At 38.8% G+C, this 27,911-nt stretch overlaps 1 protein-coding gene across 1 annotated transcript in view; it reads left to right on the forward strand.

The window, feature by feature from the left end:
* The first annotated feature begins 831 nt into the window (after positions 1 to 831).
* TMX4 (thioredoxin related transmembrane protein 4) overlaps positions 832 to 27,911 on the forward strand; it is a 39,076-nt gene continuing 11,996 nt past the window's right edge. Inside the window, exons 1-5 of the mRNA XM_065893060.1 lie at positions 832 to 1,016; positions 8,631 to 8,746; positions 17,664 to 17,709; positions 19,342 to 19,470; positions 26,231 to 26,276. Of these exons, the coding sequence (XP_065749132.1) occupies positions 832 to 1,016; positions 8,631 to 8,746; positions 17,664 to 17,709; positions 19,342 to 19,470; positions 26,231 to 26,276 (522 nt within the window). The remainder of the gene's footprint in view (positions 1,017 to 8,630; positions 8,747 to 17,663; positions 17,710 to 19,341; positions 19,471 to 26,230; positions 26,277 to 27,911) is intronic.

Consider the following 27,911-nt stretch of genomic DNA (forward strand, 5'->3'; position numbering starts at 1 on the left):
TGTAGTGATCTCAAGGTACAGATGCATCGAATGGGTATCTGGAAAGAGATGTGGAAATCATTTAAAGCCATTCTCATTTTAGATCTAACAAAAGTGTAGCCAAGAGAAGCGAGAAGTCATTTAATCGCAACTGGCACTATTCTTATTGACTCATTTTATCTGTTAGTACCCATGTTTTAAACGTTTTTTTTGTGAAATTAACAATATTTTTGTAAAAAATACAATTGCATGGTCTAGTTTCATTATCTCCAATTAGGCAGTGCTACTTCATTATACACAGGCAAAGAGTACTTAAAATTTCCTCTCCCATTCAGTAAGAGATGCCCAACATGTCCTTTTGTTTTTCCATTCAGCAGTTTACTTGTAGTCCACTGCTGTTATTTTTGCTACCATTGAATAGGTGATGCATTTTTTTATTACTGGAGACGTTTCTCTTTAGAAAAAGCCACACGCACCAACCGCCCCCCCCACCCCCACCCCCACCCCCCACTAACTGGAGCCCAGGCACACGCCGGGCAGGTTCTAAGTTAAGCAACAACGGCTCATCTGTTTATTTTCAACGCAGCGGTCAGGAGGGGGAGGGCGGCCGTTGCCAAGGCAACCGACGCCCCGGGCAACGGCGAGTCGAGCCGGGAGGGGGCGTGGCCTCCGCGGCCCGGGCCGATAAGAGGCGGTGACTGCCATCCCGTTCTCGAGCTGGGCTGGTCGGCGCGGTACGGTGGAGGCGGGGCGGCCCGGTTTTTCCTCGCACTACTTGGGAAGGCCCGGTCCGCAGGCCGGCCGTACCCTCTACCCCAGACCCTGCCGAGGAGCCTCGCTCCGCGTCCCGACATGGAGGGCGGGCGCCGTGGCCCGCTGCTCACGGCGCTCCTGGTCGCCTGGGTCGCGGCGGCGGCAGCTGCGGAGGCGGAGGCCGGCCCGGAGCAGGCCGTGCTGCCGCAGGAGCGGAGCCTGGTGCGGCCCATGACAGCCTCCAACTGGACGCTGGTGTTGGAGGGCGAGTGGATGCTGAAATTGTGAGTGTGCCTGCCCGCCCCGCTCGCCACACGGCCCTCGCGGCTGCTGCCCTCTCCCGCTACCGCAGTGCCTACTGGGCTAGACCTCAGGCCGGGACCCGCCCAGCCAGCGACCTGCAGAGCTGGGCCAGGCCCCCGACGCTGCGCATGCGCGCCCGGCCCTCCGCGTTGAGGGCTGCGGTTGTAGCGCATCCTCTCCTGCCTGACTAGTTCCCTATTTTGAGAGGAAGTGTTTTAGGGATGGGTTGGATGAGCGGTTTACCAAGGGGAGGAAGGGGAACAGAGAAATCTGCAAGAAAGTCTCTAGCTTTTGATAAAAGTGTATGTAGAGGGGAAAGGGCTGTCATTCAGTGACGCTTCTGTACAGAACAAATAACGTAGCACTGACTAGGCAAGGTACTTGTTGAATGAATAATTGCAGCATGGTGAAGGGCAGACCAGTCTGTACAAAGTATCTCAGTCTTCATTTTGAAGGCCCGATGTCCTTGTGAAAGATAAACGGAAAGGTGGGTGCCTTTGAAGTTTTAAAACAAGATTGCAAATAAATGTTGATATTTGCTATAGTTTTTAGAGGTAGAGATTTCTGGGTAGGTATCATAACTTAATTGTGCTAGTGTCTTAAAGAAAAGGATATTAATAAATTGCCTCTTTTGAACAATAAAAGGTACATATTGGATAGTGCCTTGGCTTGAGGAGAGGTGGGAAAATGCAGTTTTGAGTTAGGAGCAGGGAAGATTTATTCATTATAGTTTAAAATTTAGGAAGGAAGTAACCATTCGAAAGACGGCTTGAAATAGGCAGTGGGCAGATGTCTCAATAGGCTAGAGAGACCATCGTGGGGGGCTTGTAAGGAAAATGGAGAATGGCTGAAGAAATAATCACCGAGACCACTTCTCCTTAGCCTGTGGTTTTCAGATGATACACATACTTGATTGCTAACATCTGTTAACTAATTTTACGTTGAGGACACAGACTTTAACAGAATTGAAATTTTCCTTCATTTGTCTTAAGACTAAATTTTGATTCTTTGAATTTAGATTGCAAACAGATTATTCTATAGACTGAAAACCTCAGGCCCAAAAGTTGTAAGTCACTTAGTAGATGACATTGTTCAAAGAACATAATGCACAGTACTGTTTCAAACAAGTATTTACCTTTTGGTCACAAAGCAGGGGATATTTTAGACTTCAAAGTAAAATGCCTTTGGTATCATAATAAATCAATGAAATTATTAAAGAGATCTGTAGACATGAAGCACTGATTAAAATTAACCAATTAACTACTTTGAATAGAGATGAGGTCATTTTCTATTTAAGAGAGAAAATTTTAAAGTAAGCATGACAGGACTGTCATGTTTGTAATAATTGCAAGAGTTTTAGAGAGATTGTTTTATCAGCTAGTAGTACAGAAAGTTGTTTTTTAAGTAGGTGCTTGTACAATGGAGGTTTTCTAGATGTCAGTTTTCTGATTAAAACTGAGTTTGTGTATGTGCATGATGAAGGTCAAAGCAGAAAAGACTTGTTATGTTTAATGGCCTTAACTCCTTTATAGTTCCTTTTGGAGTAGCTATGTTCTTATTTTTCTTTTTTTAAGTAAAAACTAAGAACACTAAAGCTCAGGTACGTGTAAGCCAAGTTAAGATTATAAACAAGCAACAGCCAACAACTCTTATGGCTATGTTGATGGTTCAAATTTTACTTCATAAATGTACAAGCTGAGGTGTAGTAATCAATTGTTGTAAGCTTGCTATGTGTCCATTGTATGGAGTTATGTTTGGGCTCTGGTTCAGGATGATACTTGTAACCGAAAGTAAGCTGTGTAGACACTTGAGATCTTCTTAGAAGTTCTCTTTTCATCTAGTACACTTCAGAGTAGGTTGATATGAAGTGCAGCTAGAAAGGAAAGAACCATTCCCTCCAAATTCCAGAAGCTAAGTGCTCGTCCTGAAGAAAATTGTGGCTCTTTATTTGTGATATTCCTCCTCCCTTTGACAAAATCCAACACTTAAAAAAAATAAAATTTATATCTTCAGTACCACTATAAGCCTACTATAAATTTCTAGAAATTCTTTCAAACATCTAGTAAGTTATCTGATTTTTTTTTCTGGTGTCTATAAGAAGAAAACAAAATGTGTTAATACTTGCTCCCATGTTAGTACTTTGTTCAGATGAACTGGTCATAATAAATGGAGATTTTTAGGGATCCACAGGTGATGATATATTTAACTTCTCAAAAGAAGCAAGTTAGGAGTCTTTCTGATAATATTAAAATTTTAACATTACTTTGAATGACAGTTCTTTACTTGTTCATTTGTTTACATGCTACCTCTCCTCTGGGGACTTTTTCTTTTTGATCCCACTTCGTACAAAGTTCCTATAATACAATTCCTGGTTAGATTGGTATCAATAATTTATTTTGAAGCACATAGCAGTGTTTGTCTGCTCTGAGACATGAAAAGTCCTTAATGTAAAATTTAATTTGTTATGTTTTCTTTGACTGTCAAACACTTTTTTATATTCTTGCAATTGAATTTTCAATTTTTAAAAAAGCACTTCTCTGTTAAGGAGAAATATCAGCTAAAACTATATTTGCAGTAATTCACATTTTTATTCTGAAACCTTTTAAAACCTGAAAAATTCTCCCATTACTATTAACATTTTCTTTAATTCTGTGGATTTTTTATACACTCAGTTTTTCTCTTCTTATTTGCTTTCATACATTCTTTTATACTTTTTACCCCTGTTTCTGCCATGTCTCTATAATTGGTTTGCTGTGCTTTCTTCCTCTTAACCTCTGTTGAAAAGTTTGTCCTTTCTTGGGTTAGGGAAGATTATCTAATCTTTAAAAGGCCTTCTGATGTTTTCTTTTCTCTCTTTCCATTGTTTCATACTGTTCTTCTTTCAAGTTGCTTTGTAACCTTTTGCTGTTTTAAACACTTGCTTGGTTCCCATCATATCAGTGCTTGAGAATACTACTTTTGTTCTTTTGAAACACAAAAATATACAATATAATGCTGTTCTGGTGGCTTTTTTACCCCAAAGACATAAGTAGATATCTACAAAGCTTAATTTTGACCCACATACTTTAAACTGATATCTAGAGGAAAAATATGTCTTTGGGTTAAAATATCTAAAATATTTATCTCTAAGGCATAGAAATCTTTATAAAGCAATACTTTTTCTGACTTTGTTCTTGGGATGATCATGTTTCAAAATTGAAACTAGTCATCTGGTGATGGAGAAAAGCCTCATTTATTTCCTCTTTTAGCGTTGTTTTTCTAGTATCCTTCTTATACTTGGAGAGAACATCATTGCCTTAACTTGCCCATATCAAATAGTTATAATTTCTTGCATTTTCATCGATAGTGGTGATTTGTTGATTGAATGTATAAGAGATAGTCATTAAATGCTTGTTATGTGTCAGGTTCAGGGTTGGGGACTTGGGAGGATGAAAGTGAATAAATTACATTTCTTGATCTCAAGGGACTGGCATGTCTGCTGGGCTGTGAAGGAAATAAGTAGCATAGGTAGCATTTGTTTATTTAGCAAATGTTTGTTGAATGCTTCCTCTATTGAGCATTCCTCAGTGGTTCTCACCAGGGTACTATTACCATTTTGAGTTGGACAGTTCTTTGATATGTGGGGATGGCTCACACATTGCAGAACCTTTGGCATCCCTGGCCCCTGCCCATAACATTCTAGTAGTCATGTGACATCAAAAATATTTAAACCTCCATCCCCTATACACACTTCCAAATGCCTCTGACTGGAAACCACTGCCTTAGGTACTGTTATGGGTAATTTAAAAGCATGCAAAAGAGGAGCTTATAGGCTAACATAGAAGTATTTGATTTCACATTGTTTCCACAAAGGGTAATCATCCACATCTCCATCGTCATCATCATCACAGTAAATAGTTACATTGCTAACATCAGTGTAAGCAATTCAGAATGCCCTCTTTCAGAATTTGAGCATCCCAGAAATCTGGTGCAGAATTATTATTCTCATTCTCATTAACTAAAGGAGACGAAAACTTGGGAGGTTACAGTTTTAACCCATATCCTTAGTAAGTGGTGGGCAAGGCCAGAACTAGAATGCTGGCCTGAGCTTTGCAATCCCCAGTGCAAGCTGAGGAGAGTAGTTGTATAGCGGGGGAGCCTGGAGGAAGGCACAGAGCCTGGCTGACTCATGCTTACGCTTTCAACTGGCCTGCACCCTGACCCATATAAGAGGAGGCCTTTTCCCTATGGGATTCAGAGGTCCACCCATGACTTAGCATCTCTGTAATTTCTGCAAACTAAGAACATCGCTTTGAGTTCATTCCTGACACTCCTTACCATTCATACAGGTGCCCTGCCTTCTCTGTACCCCAACCACCCAGGAAAATTCTTTCTTGTTTGTATCTAGCATGACCTTATCATAACTTATAATCAATTTATATGTTTTTGTACTTGGTTTTTGTCTTACTCCTCCTCTAGATGATAAGCTTTTAAGTAGAGGAACAAAGTTTTTCCTCCTCCTGTTTACAGAACCTTAATAACTGTCAAGTTCTAGGTGTTCAATAAATACTTTTTGACTCAGTGAATGAATGAATAATAGACTTTAATTGTTCTTTAATAACGAGCTAGTATATCACTGAAGGAAACAGCTGTATATATTTTCTTAGGTACTAAGGATAATCACTATCACCTCCCCTTTGTTCATTGATGTAATAAATATTTACTGTGACCTAGAATGTGCCAGGCTCTGTTCTAGGTACAAGCAATGCACCAGTCACTGCCTTCATGGAGTGTTCATTCTAGTGAAATTTCTCTAGCAGGTGTCATGGTAGATCCTAAATGACTATCTTTTAGACACAAAAGAATACTAATAGTTTAAAAAGTTGCAACAACAATGGACCAGTTCCCACTTCTGAGACTCAGGGCTGCTTTATCTCCGTCACCAAAAGAATACACTAGGTTAATGGATGACCTTGGTACATTCCAGCACAATAAACTCTGATTAAATCTTAGCAATAATGGCATTAACAGTGCCACAGACCAGTGGGTAACAGCGACAAAGAAAATGGAGTATCTAAAATTACCTCAGTGGCATTTGCATATTTTGAGGGTCAGTTTCCCCAAAATCCCTATTTATATAATAGTCTGTCTAGAGATTAGGGACTAGGATTTTTTAAAATGATGAAATTTGCATGATTTAATCATTACTGATATAGCAAATATGTTGTATACAGAAACAGTTGTATGCAGAAACAGTTCTAGGGAAACAAAGCAAAGAGGATCAGAAGTTAAACTGTACCTCAAACTTTCTTCCTTTCTTTTGGTAATGTCTTTCTTATTCCTACTGTCTGTCTCTCTGTCTTTCTCTGTCGGATCTTATTTTCCTTGGACATTTTTATCACACAAATACCTCCATCTATGTTCCTGCTCTGTGTGGTCTGAGGTGACTGTCAGCAAGTCTCTCTGAATCTGCCTTGTTGCCTTACAACGGTGAGGCCATAAGGTTCAGATGAGCTAACGCATCATAAAAATGTCTCTGAAACCAGGCGTATATTACAAATGTCATTTACATTAATGATTTTCTTAATATGTGCCTGCTTTAAATGTGTCGTCTAATCTTTCAATAACATTCTAAGGTAGCTGCTGTTATTATCCCATTTTATAGTTGAGAAAGCTGAGGCATGGAGGGATTATTAACTTGCTCAAAGACACATGGTTAATTTGTAATTGGTCTCTCTGATGCCTCTGGCAGAACTCTTATCCAATATATTGAAATGCCTATTGAAATGTACTTAATAATAAAATGTTCCTTTTTTCCCTAGAGTTTACCAACTGCTTGCCAGTTTCATCTGCCATTTGGATATTTAGAAAATATGTAGAAAACAACTATTTTCTCAGATGAAGAATATAATTTTCTTTAAAGTTTGTTCACTTATATATTCTGCAAACATTTATCGAGCACTTACTCTATACCAGGATGTACTTTGCCTTGGAAGTGTAGGTATACAGTGTTTATAGAAAAATCCACATTCAAAGATGTCATGTCAGCAGATTGTTCTTGGACCATGTTCTCTGGTCCATGTCTCCTGGACCTCAGGGATTGGACAGTGAGCTATAATGGGAAGATTAATGACCTTTTAGAATGATCTTGGAATTGGCTATACTAGTCTTTTTTTTTTGCGGCACACGGGCCTCTCACTGTTGTGGCCTCTCCTGTTGTGGAGCACAGGCTCTGGACGTGCAGGCTCAGCGGCCATGGCTCATGGGCCCAGCCGCTCCGTGGCATGTGGGATCTTCCCGGGCCGGGGCAGGAACCTGTGTCCCCTGCATCGGCAGGCGGACTCTCAACCACTGCGCCACCAGGGAACCCCTATACTAGTCTTTCTTAAAGATAGAGCTAGAGAGGGCCAGCCTTCTACCTCTTCTCTTTGCTTCCATCGTATTCTTCCCTGATCCATTATCCACAGAACTGCTGGGTGCATTTTACAAAATGTGAATCTGATCAGAATTCTCTTACCTCTTTAGGGCTAACCATGGAGCTTCAAATAGAGTGCTAACTCTTTATACAACTTTAGTTAAATGCTCAGTGCTCTGCACCTTCACACACATTGTTCTCTCTGCTTAGATTAGAATGTTCCTTAATCCCTCTCTGACTGTTACTCCTCCTTTAGATCTTAGCACAGTTGCTTCTTTCTCTTTAGGCCCTTCTGAGATCACCCAGCATCTGAGTGTCTCTATACCATCTTTTCTATACTCACATTTGCCACCTGGTTTGTAATTACCTCTTTGGACTGTATACTCCCTAAGGAGAGGAGGCACATCTGTCTTGTTCACAGCTATAGCCTCAGCTTCTTGGTTGGTGCTCAGTTCATGCGTATTGAATGAAAAAACTTAATGTAAAAAGCAGAGTTCTGATTGAAGACACAGGTTCTTCTAATTCTTAAGTGTCAGGTAGAGTTTGTTTAGCCTATAGCTTCTGCTTTCTTTCTCGAAATGGTTCAGAACTGCCACAGATCTTTGGAAATGACTCACGTTCTTGGGGACCCACTAGCAGATCTTGTGGTCTTTGCTCATCAGATTTGTAGCTTTGATGGATTTGAAACTGGTTTGGCTAGTTTAGGGGCACCCTTGTGAAAATTGTTCTCCTTTAGTAGCACTTTCAAAACAGTGTGCACCCTCAAATATCAAAAACTATCTGGAAGGTGATAAAATTTGGGTTGATTGTAGCAATAACATTGAAATAAAATATTTTAAGTATTATAGTAATTTGTGAAAAATCTTAAACTTTGGCTAATTTTTTCCCAGGGAATTGATATTCCTCCTGGAATATATATATAAATATATATATATAAATATTATATACTTATATAAATAATATAATAATATGTATTTATAATATATAAATAATATATAAATATATATTCATAATATTTATATTAAATTCTAGGATGGAAATGTGCTTCTGTTTTTCGTTGTCTAATGACTTTGGGAAAACTTGCTTTTGTGTCTCCCTTTAGTTAAGAATTTATTTTGTCAATTTAAATACTCTATTTCTCTATTTTGTTTTACAGATATTTTTCATGTATGTATATTGATTAGCTATTATTCTTTTATAGTTATGCCCCTTGGTGTCCATCCTGTCAGCAGACTGATTCAGAATGGGAGACTTTTGCAAAGAATGGTGAAATACTTCAGATCAGTGTGGGGAAGGTAGATGTCATTCAAGAACCAGGTACTGTAAATGTTGAACATTAAATGCAAAAGTTAGTTGCTTTTAATTTTAATTTTTTCAAGCATTCAGAAAAGTTGGAAGACCAGAATATTGATTACCCATGAACTGACCACCTAAAATCAAGATAATATTTTAGCATATCTGCCATCTGTCTGTGTTTGTATTTACACATACATATGTGTATATATTTATATTTTTATTATTTTTTTGCTGAGTCATTTGAAAATAAGTTGCAGACATCATGAGACTTCACTCTTCAATACTTCAGCATATTAAAATCTCCCTAATTATTTCCCACATGACTTTTTATAGTTTTTTAAACCAGGATCCAATCATGGTTCACCAATTACATTTGGTTGTTATGTGTTCTTAGTCTCTGTTAATCTAGAATAGTCCTCCATTTTTTCTATGCCATTGATATTCTGAAGAGAACAGGCCAAGGATTTGCCTAGATGTTTCCTTATGGTGACATTTAACTTGTTCTTATATTTTCTGTAATCTTGAACTTCAGTGTAAATGCATAATTTGGATTAGACATTTATGGAAAGGTGATGCTGTGACTTTATATTGTATCCCATCGTAAGACATGTACTGTCACTATTAGTGATGTTGAATTTGAGCATTTGGTTAAGGTGATGACACTAAACATCTCAGTTGTAAAGAAAAGACCCTACTTTGTAGCTGGAAAGTAATCTGTGGGGTGATACTTTAGACTTTTAAGATCTGTAATGATCTTACCTGAATCAAATATTTTATTAAGAGCTCCAGAATGGTAAATTTCTAATTCTGTCACCATCTACATTTATTAGTTGTTAATGATATAATTTTTCAAAAGAGGGAGATAAAGGAGACTTTAATTCTGAAAAGATACAGTAAATTTGTATTTATAGTTTAAAAATAACTTTATGTAACTTTGTGTATTATATATAAATTGAGAAAAGTTGGGTTTTTATGATTTAAATCTCAAATTTGACTATTTTAAAACTTTATGAGTAATTGTTTTCTTATCTATATTTAATTTCTACCTATTGCATCCTTTCACAAGGGGGAAAAAGATGGTAGGTGTGGAAATGTAGCTATTCCTTCTCTGTAATAACTGAGTTCAATAAACACAAAATAATGAATTACCAGTTACTGGGACAACAAAATGAATGGTGTCCGTTAAGATCTATGTGTTGACAAACCCATGGAGAGAGATTTCTGCTACAAGCCATGAGTCCTCAGGCCTCAACCTTTTTAAGCATTTAAAACAAAACCACTTCTGCCTCTCTGCTATTTAGAGATGGACAGTTATAGTTATTAGTTCATGATTTGGGCTATTATAATTAGTTTTCCTGCTTGGAGGTCAAATCATTGCAATGACATATCTGTGGTAAACTTGTTTTTGTGTTTTTAATAGTTTGAGTCCTTGTTAATTTGTGGGCACCAGACACATTTTATGATGAGTTTCTTAGACATGCAGCCGACCTATTCTCATTTCAGCCTTTTGGCATACCTGCTGTGAATTCACAGCATGATTTGAATTAAACGAATTAAACAGTTAGCTTTGTGATGGATTCACAGATCTAAAGTCTAACTGAATACTGTCTTTCCTCCTAAAATGTAGACTTATAAACTATTTTTCCATTGTGAATGGATGAAATGCTTTTTCGATAATGAAGTAAGAGAAATTGATTATGACAAAATATATTAAAAGCAAATTTATCATTGACTCATAGTATTTATGTAAGTGTAAAACCTTTTCAAAGAAGAAGAAAAAAAGTCTTTGGTCTGATGTCCTATGAAACTAGTGAAGAAACAAAGTCCAAAAAACAAAATGTGGTTGTTTTGTGTCTTAGTATTTTTAAAGTAGAGGCTCTAGAATTCTTTTAAATGATAACAACTGAAAACCTGTAACTGATAGGTAAAAATTAGGAGCCAGAATTCTACACACATGACTGAGTGGCCTAGAGAATATTTCACTTTAGATTATTTTATGTTTATAAAACTTTTATGTTTATAATTTTACTTTAAATTACAAACCTCATGCTTTCAAATAATATTTTAATAGCATTTAGAAATAATATGTTTATGCAACCAATTTTTGAGTTGATACCATGCACCAGACCCTGTTCTGGATAGCAGTGATACAGACGAATGATGCAGGTAAATAATGGTGCAGGTGAATAAGGAAGAAAAGACCTGGCTCCTCATTGAGCTTACATTCTAGTGAAGGGGATAAACAATCACAAAAGAAAACTGGGAAATAATGTCTGGTGGTAGTAAGGTCTATGATGAAAAAGAAAGCAGGGTAAAAATGTAGAAAATGGTGGGAGCCGCTATTTTAATAGGATGTCCAGGGAAGGGCTGTTTGACTGTAGGTCTTGACAAATTAAGGAAATGAGTTTCAACAAGGTTTAGGGGAGGAGCATTCCAGGCAGAGCAAACAGCATGTGCAGGTAGGAGTACTTGGCTTATTTGAGTAACAATATGGTAGCCAGTGGGGTCCTTGAGACAAATGGGACTGGAGAAGGAGCTAGGGACCAGACCATTTAGGCTGTTGTTGGCCATGGCAAGGAGTTCAGGTTTTATACCAAGTATGATAGAAAGGAAGCTACTGGAAGGTTTTGTGCACGGGAGTGACATTATTTGATTCATGTTTTAAAAGTATTCATTTGGCTATGTGAAAAATTGTCTGTAGGAGGTCGGAAGTGTAAGCAAGAAGAGAAGTTCAGAGGTTAATGCAATAGCCCAGAGTGGAGAGGATGGTGGCTTGCACTAGTAGCAGCAGTGGTAAGTGACTGGATTGGAGATACAGCATTTGGGTGGAATATCCTAAAGGATTTCCCAGTAGATTGGTTGTAGCACTTGGTGAGAGGAAAGAAGATGGAGGAGACTGAAGGAGGATCAGGTTTGGGACAGGGTTTAATTTGGAGATGTTTCATAGAAATCCAAATAGAGGTGAGCTAGAGATAGGCATTTAAGGATCATCAGTGTAGATGGTATTTGAAGCAAAGGGACGAATTGAGATTACCTAGGGAGTGTGTGCAGAGAAGTGTTCTGTGGATTGAGAACTGGGGCATTACAACATTTAGAAGAAAAGAAGTTCAAGCAGCAGAAAAGGAGAAGCCAGTGAAGCAGGAAGGAGATGGAGAAGTATGGGGTCCTAAAAGCTGAATGAAGAGAACATGCCTTATGTGGCAAACCCCTGGGGCAGCTTGTCCCTATTCTTGGAAGCTATTTAAGTATTTACTTCATTTTTACAAAATCTTACCTCCTGAATGAGTGGGAAACCGTCAAAATGATATTATTTTCCCCAGGGCTGAGCTCTTTACTAGATATTTCTGTATACAGATTGATATTTGGGTACAGATCTGCATTACTGTATCTTTCATCAGGGCTGCTGTGCACAGGAGTGCTAGTTAGGGATAATTTCATTTCTTTTTTAAAAAGAAGGGAAAGCAAGAATTTTTGAGGTGTTAATGCATACTCTTTAGTTATGCCTGTAACTGTTCCATTGGTATCTCTAATAAGAGATTTTTTAGGTATTTGAAATAGAAAATAAGATTTCAGGATTATAAAGACACTGCATTTTTACAGCTGAGATGTAGAAGTCAAGGAGAGCACAGGCCTTAGATTAGATTGCATTATATTGCCTGTTTAATACTGCATAGGCCAGATGATGTTTCAGTTGAGTTGACTTTGGAAAATTAAATTCAATGAGTATATACTTGAACCTTCTGTTCCATGCGGATGAGCTTAGTTGTCCAGGACAGGAAAAGAGCAACTGCTCAGAGAACACCCATTGCTGTTGCACTAGATGAGAGGTAAACCAGACCCTTACCATGGTCAAGAATAAGTGCTGTCTTTAAAGCCACTAATTTATTATAGAAGACAATTTAGTTTACTGTACTTTAGTTAGTATTGATATTTTAATTTTATAATTGTAAAACTTAGTCTTTTGTGTTCTATTATACTGACAACTTTATTTCAATTTCAAAGGTAAGATTAGTTCTACTTTTTTTTTAAAATTGTTTTCCTTCTACTTCTCTCTTTGGTGATAATAACTAACTGTGGAATATTACTCAGCCATAAAAAGGAATGAAATTGGGTCATTTGTAGAGATGTGGATGTACCTAGAGAGTGTTATACAGAGTGAAGTAAGTCAGAAAGAGAAAAGCGAGTATCGTATAGTAACTCATACATGTGGAATCTAGAAAAATGGTATAGATGATTTTATTTGCAAGGCAGAAATAGAGACACAGACGTAGAGAACAAATGTATGGATACCAAGGGGGAAAGGGGTGGGGAGGGAGGAATTGGGAGACTGGGATTGACACATATGCGTTATTGATACTATGTATAAAATAGACAACTGCTGGGAACGTACTGTAAAGCACAGGGAACTCGGCCTAATGCCTGGTGGTAACCTAAATGGGAGGGAAGTATGAAAGGGAGGGGATATCTGTATGTGTATGGCTGATTCATTTTGTTCTGCAATGTAGGCTAACACAACATTGTAAAGCAACCATACTCTAATAAAAATTAATAAAAAAAAAAAACATTTAGCAGCATTTACTTCAGCCTGTAATTGTGTTAAGCACTTACATACATTTTAGCTTCATTACAATCCTAGGAAGAACAAACTATTTATATATTATTACTCATAAAACTGAGGCTCAGAGAGGTTAAGTAACATGCCTAAAATAACAGCTAATAAATGATAGAACAAAAGCTAGTAGCTGTCCCCATTTTCTTAATATTAAATTTAAATAATTTCTGTTGTGCTTTTGCATATGAAATTAGTTCCCTGCCATAAATTTTATTTCTCTAATCTTTAATTCTTCTTTTTCTTTTGCTATATGTGTTTAAGATAAGCTTGCTAATAAGAAATTAAAATTTTTTCTGCATTTTGGATTATTGTCATTTTATGCTGCAGTGCAGTCTTCATTTTAAAGTGGAAGTTACCCTTAAAGTATAAAAGGTACCGTAGAAATTTTGGGATGTCTCCTTAAGTATTTGAGGTGTGCTTGTTTCTTCCATACTTTCTGAAGTTTGTGTCAGTGAACCATTATGCAAACCTTGAAATGAGCTGCTGCCCTGTTTTAATTCTTTAATATCTATACTTGTTTTTAAATCATAAAGCCACGACCTTACATGGTGCTTCTGTGTTCCAAGGTGGTCATGGTTTAACTTTTCAGGTGATGAAGGTCTCCCTTAACATTTCATAGTATCAGTATTAAAAATTAGAAGACATTCATATCAAAAACTATAAATTTCTTATACCCTTTAATGTGGCCATTTGGGGAACAAGTGTGCTGTTGTACCGTCTAGCCTGAATGAGAAAGATGCAGAAATCTCAGAGACCATCCATCACTGTGTTTCTTTTTTATTTTCGCATTGATTTTCATGGGTGCATTTATTTATAAAATTTTAAGTTATGTTATCCAAAATAAGGCACAATTTCCAAAGCACTTAAGACTAAACTAGTGTTTGTTACATCCTCTTATTTTATTCTAACTTCGAATCAGAGATTTAAATAAAGAAATTAATAACATTAATTAAGTACCTATATGTCAGACCCTGTTTTCTATGTGCTATATAAATATAAAATCACTTAATACTACAATACTGCAAGATAGAAATTGTGATGCCCATTTATAATAAGAAAACTAAAGCCCAGAGAGTTTAAATTAACTGTCTCATATTAAAAACTAAGAGGCAGAAGTGGAGTTTAACCCCAGGTAAGCTGGCTCATGAATCTGGAAATTCATATTGTATAATTTAATGTGTTTTATGAACTATTTTTTTTTATACAGCAGGTTTTTATTAGTTATCTATTTTATACATATTAGTGTATATATGTCAATCCTGATCTCCCAATTCATCCCACCCCCGCCCCGCAGTTTCCCTCTTTGGTGTCCATACATTTGTTCTCTACATCTGTGTCTCTGTTTCTGCCTTGCAAATGGTTCATCTGTACCATTTTTCTAGATTCCACATATATGCGTTAATATATGATATTTTTCTCTTTCTGACTTACTTCTCTCTGTATGACAGTCTCTAGGTCCATCCATGTCTCTATGACCCATTTCGTTCTTTTTATAGCTGAGTAATATTCCATTGTATATATGTACCACATCTTCTTTGTCCATTCGTCTGTCAATGGGCATTTAGGTTGCTTCCATGACCTGGCTATTGTAAATAGTGCTGCAGTGAACACTGGGGTACATGTGTCTTTTTGAATTATGGTTTTCTCTGGGTATATGCCCAGTAGTGAGATTGCTGGGTCATATGGTAATTCTATTTTTAGTTTTTTAAGGAAGCTCCATACTGTTCTCCATAGTGGCTGTATCAATTTACATTCCCACCAACAGTGCAAGAGTGTTCCCTTCTCTCCACACCCTCTCCAGCATTTGTTGTTTGTAGATTTTCTGATGATTCCCATTCTAACTGCGTGAGGTGTTACCTCATTGAGTTTTGATTTGCATTTCTCTAATAATTAGTGATGTTGAGCGGCTTTTCATGTGCCTCTTGGCCATCTGTATGTCTTCTTTGGAGAAATGCCTATTTAGGTCTCCTGCCCATTTTTGGATTGGGTTGTTTGTTTTTTTAATATTGAGCTGCATGAGCTGCTTGTATGTTTTGGAGATTAATCCTTTGTCCGTTGATTCGTTTGCAAATATTTTCTCCCATTCTGAGGGTTGTCTTTTTGTTTTATGAACTACTTTTAAGACTTTGTATAATTTAATGTTTTATGAACTACTTTTAAGATTTATTTTTGGGCTTCCCTGGTGGCGCAGTGGTTGAGAGTCCACCTGCCGATGCAGGGGACACGGGTTTGTGCCCCGGTCCGGGAGGATCCCACATGCTGCAGAGCGGTTAGGCCCGTGAGCCATGGCCGCTGAGCCTGCGCGTCCGGAGCCTGTGCTCCGCAATGGGAGAGGCCACAACAGTGAGAGGCCCGCGTACCACAAAAAAAAAAAAAAAAAAAAGATGTATTTATTTTTTATTTATTGCCATGGCCAATGATGACCAAGATCACATGAAGGATTTTAAGGAACAAGTTAAAAATACTGCTTTCAGTGATACCTAACATTTATTAGAAATCCTATTTATTCTGATAAAAATAAAATCTAAATAGAAACTTGAGGTAGCGATGGGATGCTATTTGTTCATTCTACTTTAAAAGGCCATATAAACAAAGCATAATTCCTTAATACTGTAACTCCTTAGATAAAATTTTTGAATGGTCATAAGAATCTCTAGCTAGGAGAGAAATGAGATGAAACTGTTTGCAATAATTATTTTAAGCTTAAAGCATATAATAGTTTAGGATTACCAATGCTTTTTCCCCTAGTAATTAAGCATTGGAAATTTATTAAAAAATACCCTTGTTCCCCTGCTGGGCTGTATTTCCAAACAATGTTAGAGGTGAACATGCTTGTTAAATCCTCAGTGGACTTCTCAGGTCACATGTGTTTTTGCAACTGCCAGTACAGCCTTTTTTTTTTTCCCCCCAGATGTACAATGATAAGTGTATGTAGTAAATGTTTCTTTTTGTAAATTGATTTTTATTACCTTCAGAATACTATCTTTTCTTTTAAGTGCCATAGGGATGTTTTAGAGTCTTCTTGGTTTGATATCAGAAAAAAAATAGTAATTTTTTTTTGGAAGACTCATCATTAATTAATAATTATTATACTGAATATAGGTTTAACTTATAGAATGAATATAAGCAAATTTCCCGTGTTATTAAAAGTAAAGCTTCAGTGTTTCAAATTGCAGGTGAGACAGGAGAGATGTAAAATTTGAGCCACTTTATTTGAATAGCTGTTTGATTTTGTCCAGATTGTTCTTCAATGGGAAAAGCAGAAGTTTTGAGAAAGGTGAAAATAATGTCTCATTTTTCCATGCTGGTCAGAGATAGCCTTCAGCTTTGCTTCTCTTTGCCAGAACCAGGCTTACTCACTTTTGGTGCCCACATAAACATTATTTATTTGTAAACATTTAAAGAGCATTATGCTCATTACTCCTATATCATTCAGGTTTTTGTTGCATGCCCCTTAATATCATCAATCTCTGTTTGTAGTCATGGTTGTGATTATTTTGATTAAGTTTTTCCCTCTGCCATTAGACTGTACGCATTTTTTGTTTATCTATATCTTGAATAGTTACCACAGTGCCCAGAACAAAGAAGGTGCTTAGTAAATATTTGCTGAGTGACTAAGGGTTTTCTTTATCTTTGTCTTCACACGTACCTGGCATAACAATTGATATGTAGTTAGTGTTCAGTAAAGGTTTGCCAAGACAAATTGAAAAAAATCTATTTAATGTATATAGAATCCGTTGACAGTACTTGCAAATATTATAAATGTGCAAAGATTATACATAACTTATTTCGTATTCCTTATTTTTTAAATGTATGACTGATGTAATAATACCTATTATTATTTATTGCGTCCTTTACTATGTGCTACACACTTGATATAATGATCCAATATAACTTCAGAACAATTCAGTTAGGCTTTTATATCCCCATTTTATAGATGAGGTAGCCAAGACTCAGAAAGGTTAAGTAATTTATCTAAGGACACAAAGCTAGTAAATGGAGAATTTAGTTGTTTAACCCAGATTGCATGTTTCTAATACCTATCCTTTCAGCCACCATATAATTCTAAGTATTACACAAGCCAGAAAACTCTAGTTTAACACATCAAAGATAAGCAAGTTGTATGTCATGACTAGAAAGTATTAGGTAAATAAAAATGGGTAAAAATTTATTTTAAAAAAATAGTAAATGTGATTCAGTAATGGGAAAGATTTTGCTAATGTGGTTGTAAGAACAAGCTCAAGGCCGTTTGTTCTTGCACCTTAAGTTAGATGCTTGGTTTAGTCTGAGTTTGACTTGTAACTTTTTTGTCTATGCTTCTTGTAGGTTTGAGTGGCCGCTTCTTTGTCACTACCCTCCCAGCATTTTTTCAGTAAGTTCAAATAATTTTCTGGTTTTACAAAGATTAGAAATCAGTAGATGTGTACCAGTATTCTAAGTTGTTTTCCATAATGGTCACTCATGCAGCTTAGCATTTGAAGGGAGAAAGACTGGTCTGCACTGAATGATAGTGATTAGAAGAGAGGGATGCTCAGGGTGCTGCAGAGAAAGGAACCTAATTTCAAGTAGCAAATAGGTGAGGAGGTCAAAGAAGATTTTTCTGATGATGTTAAAAGATGGGATGATTCTTAATAGATAGGAAGGAATAGGTTAAGCAGGCAAGGTAGAGAAGGCCTTTCCAGATAGAGGATGTATCATGGAAAAGCCCGGGAGAAAAGGAGATAACCTTCAGAGAACTGTAACTAGTTCTCTGTGGCTGGCCCATAGGGTACAGCTGGATCATCCTGGGTGATGGGGCTAGAGAGGCTTAGGTAGTGAGAGGGGGGAAGGAGAAAGGGATGGATTCCGGAGATACTTAGGAGATGGGATCATTGGAACTGGTGATTGATTAGCCATAAGGAAGAAGGAGCCTGTGATGACTTACCAATGGGCCATTCTTAACTAGTGAAAGCTTTTGAGGAACCGTTAGAATAAGGTGAAGTTTGGAAGATAAAGGCCAGAATAGAGAAGATAATGTGAAGGGTTTATGCTAATTCCAAATGGGGAAGTTTAGGTGATAGCTTGATTTCAGGATCTAAAGCTCTTAAGAAAGATCTAGGCTAGAGATACATACTGAGGTTTAGATAACAGTAGAAATATAGACAATGAGAAATAGATACATTGGGAAGAGAAGCAGGTCAAGGATAGAACCTGAGTTGACCACCATTAGGACATCTGCAAAGGGAAACAGGGAATGTGGAAATGAGAAGGGATGGACAGAGTAGTAGGAAGAAGTCCAGAGAGCTCATGTCATAAAAGCCAAGGGAAGGGAGGCTCAGCAGTGGACAGTGCCAATGACCCACCCAGGAAAAATGGCAGAAAAGTGCTCCGTGGATACGGCACTTAAGAGTCATCGGAGACCTCTAATATGAGCGGTTTCCATGGAGTCATGGACGCAGGACCCCCGACTGCAGGAGTGTTGAATGAGTAATGTAAGAGGAGAAAATGGCAAGTGTAGACTCCTCCTCTAGAAAGCTTGACTGGCAAGAAAGCGAGAGGGAGGGAAGACGAAAGGCGTATGTGAGACTAAGAGGCATTTTGTTAATTTTCAGGGGAGGGACTTGGATGACATAGATTTGGAAATGTGGATACAATTTTTTAAAACTTGATAACAATTGCTGTTTTGCTGCTATAAGAAAAATCGGAATAATTGGTTGCAAAAATAATAAAAAGTAACTTGGCAGATTAGACAGTGCCAAGGACTTTGCTTATAGTCACAAATTGTGCAGTAATAAAACAGAATATTTAATACTTTCTGTTTTGGAATTCCTCATTTGTACTAGATAAGTATTTATGCATGCTTTCTGACTTATACCTAACTATAACATTTCTTTTTCTTCATTTGAGCCAAGTTAAAATTCAGAGTGGAGTTCACATGTAAAACCAATAGTTATTTTGATTTTCATTGTCTGTAATACTTGATATTTTAATGGATTTATTTTCTATTTGTTTTTATAATTTACAGTGCAAAAGATGGGATATTCCGCCGTTACCGTGGCCCAGGAATCTATGAAGACCTGCAGAACTATATCTTAGAGAAGAAGTGGCAATCAGTTGAGCCTCTGACTGGCTGGAAATCCCCGGCTTCTCTAACGTAACTTGTTTTTTAATGACAAGGTGTTATTAATAGAACAGATGGTCTCAAGTTAACAACCCATAGAACTTGACAGTCTACATTTTTCTTCTATTCACTTCTGGTTACCCAGACTACACATGCCTATGCTTGGCCCATGTTGTGTTTCTGGTTTTGTGACCCACATATGTTTCACCTGGTTGTTAGGATACTGGGAATTAAGTACCCAGATTCAGGTGGGTTACAGAAATCCTCTCTTCTAACTTTTGCACCATGTCACCTGTTTTTTCTTTACAAAATATGGTGAACACCATTTACCATCCTTCCTTCCGTATAAATTATTCATAAGATAGAGGAGCAACTGTTTCTTGAATTATAGTTCATGAAGGAATTGCTCATGTATCCATGTGGAAAATAAGACTGATGGTGTCTTTGGCTGCCTAGCAGAATACTGCTGGGGTAACTTTTGGCCATAATGGCAAACTGTATAATGCTTGGTGAGACAGATAAGGCCAAGCCATAATAACTTTTTCACAGTTTTAATTTTGAATGAATTGTCATATTTGTAATTAATTTTATATTAGTATATATAAGTGTAAGGACTATCCCTGCTGAAATAGGGTCAAATCATGCCATATTTCAGGAATAAGTAATCTGGTAGCATTTATAGGAAATACATGGCTTGTTCTAAAAGCAGCTCATCTCTGGCATTTCATTCTGCAAATATGTGAGCACTGATTTTATGCAGGTACTTTTCCAAGTGCTAGATGTGCAGCAGTGAACAAGACAGATGTGACCCCTCTGCTCTCCTCGGGTGACTTAAAGTAAGACAGATTAAGAAAAAAACTAGGGATGTAAAGAATCATAGTCTAGATAAGGACTGTTCAGAAAAAAACAAAAAATAAACCTTTACTAAGTCAGGGACTAATTGTGGGAGCGTGCCTGCATTAGACATTAGATGGGGGCTAGGAGAGGTCGCTCTGAAGGGAGGACTGCAAGTGAGATCTAAAGACAGCATGGCCCAGCCAGGTGACGAGCAGGGGAGGAACGTTCCCAGGAACGGGTATAGCATCCGCACACGCCCCAAATCGGAAAGAGCTCCGTGTGTTGAGGAGCAGAAAGGTGGCCAGTGAAAGGGAGGGAGAGGAGTGTAAACTGAGAAAGCGAGGAGGGCAGGAAGCAGATCATGCAGGCCTGTGGCCAGTGAGGAGCTGGGATGTTTAGCAGCGCACGTGGTGAGCAGAGAGTGGAGAAGGCCATGTGGAGAGGTGAGACAGGTAGGAGGCTGTCTCAGAGTCTAGCCCAGGGATGGTGTCAGTGCAGATCAGGGTGGTGGCAGTGGGGATGGAGAGAATGGGTGGATCTAAAATATGTTTTAAACATCTGCCCCACATGCTGGAAGCCATCTCGCGCCGGTGGCAGCGTGCCTGCCACTCCACGTCCCACTGTGCCGAGCCCCTGCAGGGGTCATCATGAGACAGGCTTGCCAAGATGGCCGCAGCCAGTTAAGGAGACTGAGGGAAATTTTGAGTCACTGGACCTTGCAGACCTTGCTAAAAAGCAGCCATGGTGGCGCAAGGTGTTTGGGTAGGAATCTGGGCCTTCAGCCAAGAAGTATAGCGTGGCAACCCAGCTGTTAATTGGAGGTGTCACTGGATGGTGTATGGGTTTCATATTCCAGAAGGTTAGAAAGTGGGCTGGAAAAGGGACTGATCCACAGGATTTTTGAGACTTTATGAGTTCTGAGAATGTAGAAAACTTGGAATTAATTCTTAAACTTGCAGGTGATCCTTTGAAAAATGTATGTTTTTCAGACCTTCCTTTTAAAATGTTTGCCTTGGACCGGGGCACGAACCCGTGTCCCCTGCATCGGCAGGTGGACTCTCAACCACTGTGCCACCAGTGAAGCCCCAAATGTTTGCCTTTTAACTTATCTTGGGAATGATGTATTGAATTTGGAAATTGTAGCTACCAGTAGATGTGTGGCATTTTTAGGAATTCATCCATTTCCATTTTTTTCCTTATTATATTCTGGTAGTATTTTAAGGCAACATGTTATTTTGCTTGTAACAAGTATGAATCATACACAAATCATAATGGTATGAGCCACTTTGTTCTATATTTTTGTACAAGAACTCAATTTTTTTTTTCACTTTTTATTATGGAAACTTTCAAACATACATAAAAGTACAGAAAATAGTACAATAACCCCCATGTACCCTTTACCCACCTATAATGATCATCAAATTATAGCTTTTTTAATCAATTGTTTTGAAAGAGATACCAAATGTGTCATTCTGTTAAAGGTAAGAACTCGTTTTAAAAATCATAAATACAATACCCTATTATTATACCCATCTGACCCCACCCAGACCAATGGAATGGGGGCTGCAAAACCTAACTGAAGTGCCTTGTGCCCCTTTGGGCTGCAGGTAGTGGGAGTGGTCTCTCTAGTGGGGTGGGGGTGGCCTATATCCCCCTGTGATTATTGGTGATGACAAAAATTAGCAGGTTGCTCTAAGCTGCTTTGGGCGGGTTACAATAGATAATAGACTGAAATAAGATTCTAACTTCTTCCTGAGGGACATGGTTGAGGTCCGTATTGCAGGTTGGCCTCATCCTATTGCAGTGAGAATGGCCTTGAGTTTTGCCTGCTGAGCGGGGCCACCACTGGTGGCCGTGCAGAGTGGGTGCTGAGGTTGAACACTGGCGGTGCTGTGGTGCACATCACTGGTGGCATTTAGGAGAGCTCCTTCAGGCACTCAGGGGAGCCTCTAAATGGAGACACTGTTGCCAGCAGCTTTGCCTCAGGTGAAGTGAGAGAGATTTCCCCCAAAGAGCAGCTGCCACCCCTCCATGCCAAACTGAGATACCAGGACCAGGCAACTGCACCCATGGATGCTCTGTTTCCTTGTGATTGGCAAGACCTCTTTAATGAGGCATGCATTTTTCTCCAGTACCCAGAATCCAATAATGTGCTGGGCCTCCTTAGTGATGGGGACTGAAGACACAGCAGCTTTTCTTTGACTGACAGAGGGATTAAGCGTTTTCAGTCATCACTTTGACCGTGTTCAGTTTTCAGCTCCCATTGCTTGGGGCTTCCCTTCCTGTAGTTTGGCCTGGCCTGGAGAACCTCTGACAGCTGGTGGCTGGAGTGCGCCTGTGAGACTTTTCTCTCTTTTCACTCCTCACCCCAGAGCTCCTTCTGTCCCCTCCTGGCATCCCTGCCACACTGGGCCACCCTTTGACCCAGCCTCCCTCCTTGTGATGGACCAGGTAAGATGGGAGCTGTAATGCAGAGGAGAGGGAGAGGGATCCAGTGGCACTTTCACTTTCCGGCTGCTGCCCACTCAGGGCCAACAAATAGATTCTCATGTCCAGTCTTGCTGAGGCTCTGTATCCGCATTGTTGACATGGTTTGAGCTTGAGCAGTCCCATTGTCATGAGCATCACTGTCATTGTTATAACATACAAACAAGGCTTTCCTCCCGCTGCCCACCTGGGCCACTTGTCTGCTCCCACCTCTCACCGCTCAGCTTCAGGGACATTCATCAGTAGGCAGGGGGCCAGGGGTAGGGATGGGGGAAGGAGGCGCCTGACTGTCACACCTGGCCTGCCAGCTGGGTGAGAGCCCTCCTTACTGGACCTGGCAGGACACAGGACACAATTAAAAGGTGAATCTTACATAATTCTAGCTAACATACCCTTGGGTTGGGTGCTTGTGGTTTTGAAGTGTGTAACTGTTATAAAGATGTTCTCTCCATCATCCTTTTGTGTGACTTTTGCAGAAAGATGGACATGACTGATGGTTGGGCTCTTACTTGAAACTTTTACTTTTGTGTAGTTTGGGAAATGCAGTAAATTTCTGGTTGAAAAAAATGGCTTAGGGATAGATTTGAAATATCTGAGTATCATTAGTATTTCATGATGATGTCAATTTCTTCTCTGAGGGAAACTTACTTAAGGCCACTTTTGGACCCCGTGGGGGGGGTCCAATATTAGTGTGATCTCTTTGAGAATTGGGCAGAAAACATGCCTTATTCTGGACTCGATTTCCCAAAAATCATGCAGTGTGGCTTAAGGTCTGTGATGTTGGATTCTTCTTAAGGAATTATGAGTTTCAAGAGCACTAGTTTTCTAGCGAAAACTGACAGTGTTGCACTTTCTTCACATTTTCAGAGAACTGTAAAGTCAGCTTATTGATTCACCAAAACTCTACCTTTCTGAATTTGAAGTGGTAAGAAGTGCCATTACTATGATTGAGAGCAGTGGTTTGCATCCTTGCTTGTCCAGGGGAATCACCTGTGGACTTTGAAAACTATTGACCCCTGGCTGCCATCCTAGAGACTCTGATTACACTGGTACTGGTGGGGCAGCCTCGTGTTCCTGTGGAGCAGCCAAAGTTGGGAACCACTACAGACTTGGAAGCTGGTGCTAATAAAATTATAGTTCTGCTGTTAACAAGTGACTGCTGAACAGGCCTTTAAAGCCTTTTAAATTAAGTGCCATACAACTTCAGATGCCTTCCGAATACCGAACATAAGTATAATATTACAGTTTATTAAATGTTATAGGAATTGTGTGGAGTGGATGCATGAAAGTAGCATGATGGCCGACCAGGGCCATTGTCATCAATACTTGTAAAACTCTTGGGCAGAAGATTGTGGGATAATGGGTATTTGTATGGTGCCAACATATCACCCCACAAATGACCTACCCATTACCAAGGGAAAACTGCATTTCCACTGGAGAGGTCTGTCTCAATCACTGGTTAACCAAGTGATTAAACTTAGCATCACTCAGAGCCCACTAACAGCAGGCTTTTTAGTCTCTAAATGGAAGATGAGATCATATTTTTCACTTTCCCAGCTCTTCCCTGAAGACTGAGATTCAGTGCTAATCATGGCCCCTAATAAATAAAAAACACTTGGCAAATGTTAAGCTTTGATGCTTCTTTTGTTTCCCTGTATGTCATAATAATAGCTAAGAAGAATAAGATTGAAATCAATGTCTGCTAATAGATGCTGAATTAAACTGAGACAGGACTGAGTTTAAAGATAGGAAGGAACAATTGTTTGAAGCTTTAGGAGCCCTAAAGAAAGGAGTATACCTGGAGAAAAAAAATAAAGCAGTCTGAAACTTGAGTAGTTAACTCAATAGAAATAACTGTGTAATAAAGCAAAGGAAAGCACTCTCTTTGATCATGTAGTGATTGCTAATGTGAATCCAACACCACTATCAATTGATACTTTTAAATGAAATTTAAATTTTTTTATGATGTAAATGTAGTTGTAAAATGTTTTACTAATTGTTTTACTATTAAAATAAAATATGTTTTAAAGGTAGACTTTGCTCAGGTGAAGGAGAGGGAAGATTCACACACACACACACACACACACACACACAACTCCTTGGTTTCTGATTTGAGAATTTGATGGTCTTGGTACCAGTTACTGATTTGAGCAAGAGAAAATCAAGGGTTCAGTGTTGGACATGTAAAGTTTGAGATGCAGACTTCTTTGTAGAGCTGCCAAGTTGGATGCATGGAGCTGGGTCTCCGTGGAGAATTCAGGAACACAAATACAAGGCATATAGATGGTATTTAAAGTTTTAGAAGGAAGGGGATCACCTAGAGAGAGAAAAAAAGAAAAGTGCTTGGGCCTGAGCCACAGGACACTCCAAAGTTAAGAAGTTGGGTAGAGAAGGAGTTAGCAAAAGGAAATTGAAAATGAGTACCGGTGAGGCAGGAGGACAGGCGAGGGTACACAGTTTCCTAGAAGCCAAGTAAAAGGTGCGCAAGAAGGAGGGAATAGTCACTCGTGTCCCATGTTACCAAGGGGTTAAGAGAGATCAAGTCTGAGATAGAGACATTGAGTGAAGCAGTGCGATGTCATTGTGGCCTTGACAAGGAGTGATAGTGCAGTAGTGATGGAAGCCAGATTTGAATGTGTTAAAGATACGGTGAGGAAGAAGCAGCAGCAAGCGTAGGCTTCTCTTTGGAGAAGTTTGTGAAGCTAAGCTGGAGGGCCGTCTGAGGTCCAGTGATGCTCTTTTCAAAAGATGAGAGAGGGTAGAACCTGTTTTCGTGCAGATGAAAATGATCCAGCAGAGAGGAAGAAATTACTGATGCAGGAAATGGGATGACAGGAAAAACCAAGTCATTAGCAAGACAGAAGGGATGGGGTGCAAGGCACGAGTGGAGGGTTTGGACTGTGCTCAGGCAGGTAGCCTTTCTCTGTTGCAATAGGAGAAGGTGGATGCAGTTGTACACCAGGCTCAGATTTGCTGCTGGGAAGATAAGAGAGATCACATAATGGCTTCTGGTTTCACAGTGACAGACAAGGAGTGTTTGTTAGCTGAGAGTGGATGGGGAGGGGAGGGTGTGTAAAGTTTGAAGGGAGAGAAAAGGAGCTCTCATCTCAGGTAAGAGCCTAAAAGATTACAGTGGGACTGGGCCGTATTGAGTGCTCGCTGAGGTTTGTGACTGTGAGGGGAGATCGTGATTTTTCCCCAGAGACATTCAGCTGCTCAGGGTTAGGGATTTCGCCAGGCATGCACCATGCAGGGAGAAAGGATCAGGGACTTGACCGTATTTACAGCAGAGTAGTTCAGATGGTGACCATGGGGTCTAAGCTCTATAAGGATGGAAATGAATCCAGGAGAGAGGACAATGTATTGCAAGAAGTGGAGGAGTAGTCCTTGTGACTTGAATCTTGTGTTTGTTTGTTTGTTTTTTAATACCATACATCACCAGTGGTTCTCCTTCTCTTTATGTTTTTAGGATGTCTGGAATGGCTGGTCTTTTTAGCATCTCTGGCAAGATATGGGTGAGTAAATATGCCCTTTATTATTATATTGGCAGAGGGTTCTTTTTAAGAGTGAAACGGTAGCTCCTAAATAATTGGAAAATAAACACTTATAAATGTTTTCATAATTTCCGTTTTCTTTTTAAGTCACAGAACTACTCTTACATGGGGTCACAGTGGAAATGTGTCTTTGTGTCCTTGTAAGGACATAAATTGGACAGAGACCTGTAACTACTGTGTCAAAGTCATATTTTCTTAGATCGGTAATGAATCCTTTTAACAAAGCTGAAAGGGCTTATGTGGTTTCTCTTCATATTATTTTCCCATTGTTGTAATCTCCCTACAGATCAAATATTTGTCAGGGATCAGCCAACTTGTGTGTGGGCCAAGCCACCCTTTTTGGTAAATAAAGTTTTGTTGGAACACAGTCACATGCACTTATTACTTGTATTCTGTAACTGCTTTCACACTACAGTGGTAGAGATGGGTAGTTGTGATGGAGATCATATGGCCCACAAGCCTAAAATATTTATGATGTGGCCCTTTAAGGAAGAGAGCCCCTGATATGTGTGATTGTATCATTTCACTGAGTCCTTTCAGTGGCTTAGAACTTATTTAGGTTAAAATGTTGAACTGTTACATAATCTTAAATGTATCACATAAGCTTTTGCTCCTCTTTACATGTAGGGTGAACTAATAAATCCTACCAGATTTGACAAAATAGCTGTGAAATTAAATATATATCCTTAAAGTATTTCAAAAGATCTTTAGAAGTGAGTCCCTCCCTATATTTGTCTTTTCTAAGCTATGGTTATAGTTCATGCATCATATTTGGAACTTAATATTCAGGGAGCTCATGAAGACTCTCTGTTTTTCATGCATTTACTGTATGTTTAGGGAAATTTAAGAACAAATTTTTGTGTCCTAGTTTCTCAGTTGTATTATATTTCCTGCCTTGTGAGATACCTACTTTAGGTTTTTTTTGTTTAATTTTTAAAACAGAAAGCAAATTGGTAACTTAGATTCAGTCTTTTTTTGGTTAAGATTTGTTAACTGACTTTTCTGATATTTGTATATCATATTAAACAATAACTAGCGTTTTTCCCTTTTCAGATAGTTTGAGTTTCATATGGTTTTCTTCTGATATTTTCGTAATATTGTCAAGAAGTTTATTCAAAGGTTGAGAATTATGAATTGCAAACCAGGAACTGAGAGTAAGGGATTCAGCCTATTGCAGTATTTTGACACTAAAGGTTGATGGAGTCATATATTCTGATAGCTATCTGAAAACCTTATAGCCATATAATGTGTAATCCAAGAGGATAATTTAATAAGTGTGAGGAATCATCATCAAGATCTTAGCACAGAATCTATTATAACTGCAGGTCAAGAGATGAATTTGTTCTGAGGGTTAAGAAGAGCTTAGATGGAAGCTGATTGTGACCTTCACACATTGTTAAAGAGTAGTTTTATTTTCAAAGGTAGTACCAGGGAAAATAAATGATTGCTCAGACCTCTTATAGCTTGACTGATAAACAAGGAGTTGCAGTTTTTCATCATGTCATGCAAATGATTACAATGTGTGGCATTTGGAGCACACCAAGGCCAGGAGTTGATGTTTTATCTTTGTAGGCACAGTGCACAGCCTTGGGCAGC

This window comes from Phocoena phocoena, chromosome 15 (genome assembly GCF_963924675.1).
Source record: "Phocoena phocoena chromosome 15, mPhoPho1.1, whole genome shotgun sequence".
Classification (NCBI taxonomy): domain Eukaryota; kingdom Metazoa; phylum Chordata; class Mammalia; order Artiodactyla; family Phocoenidae; genus Phocoena; species Phocoena phocoena.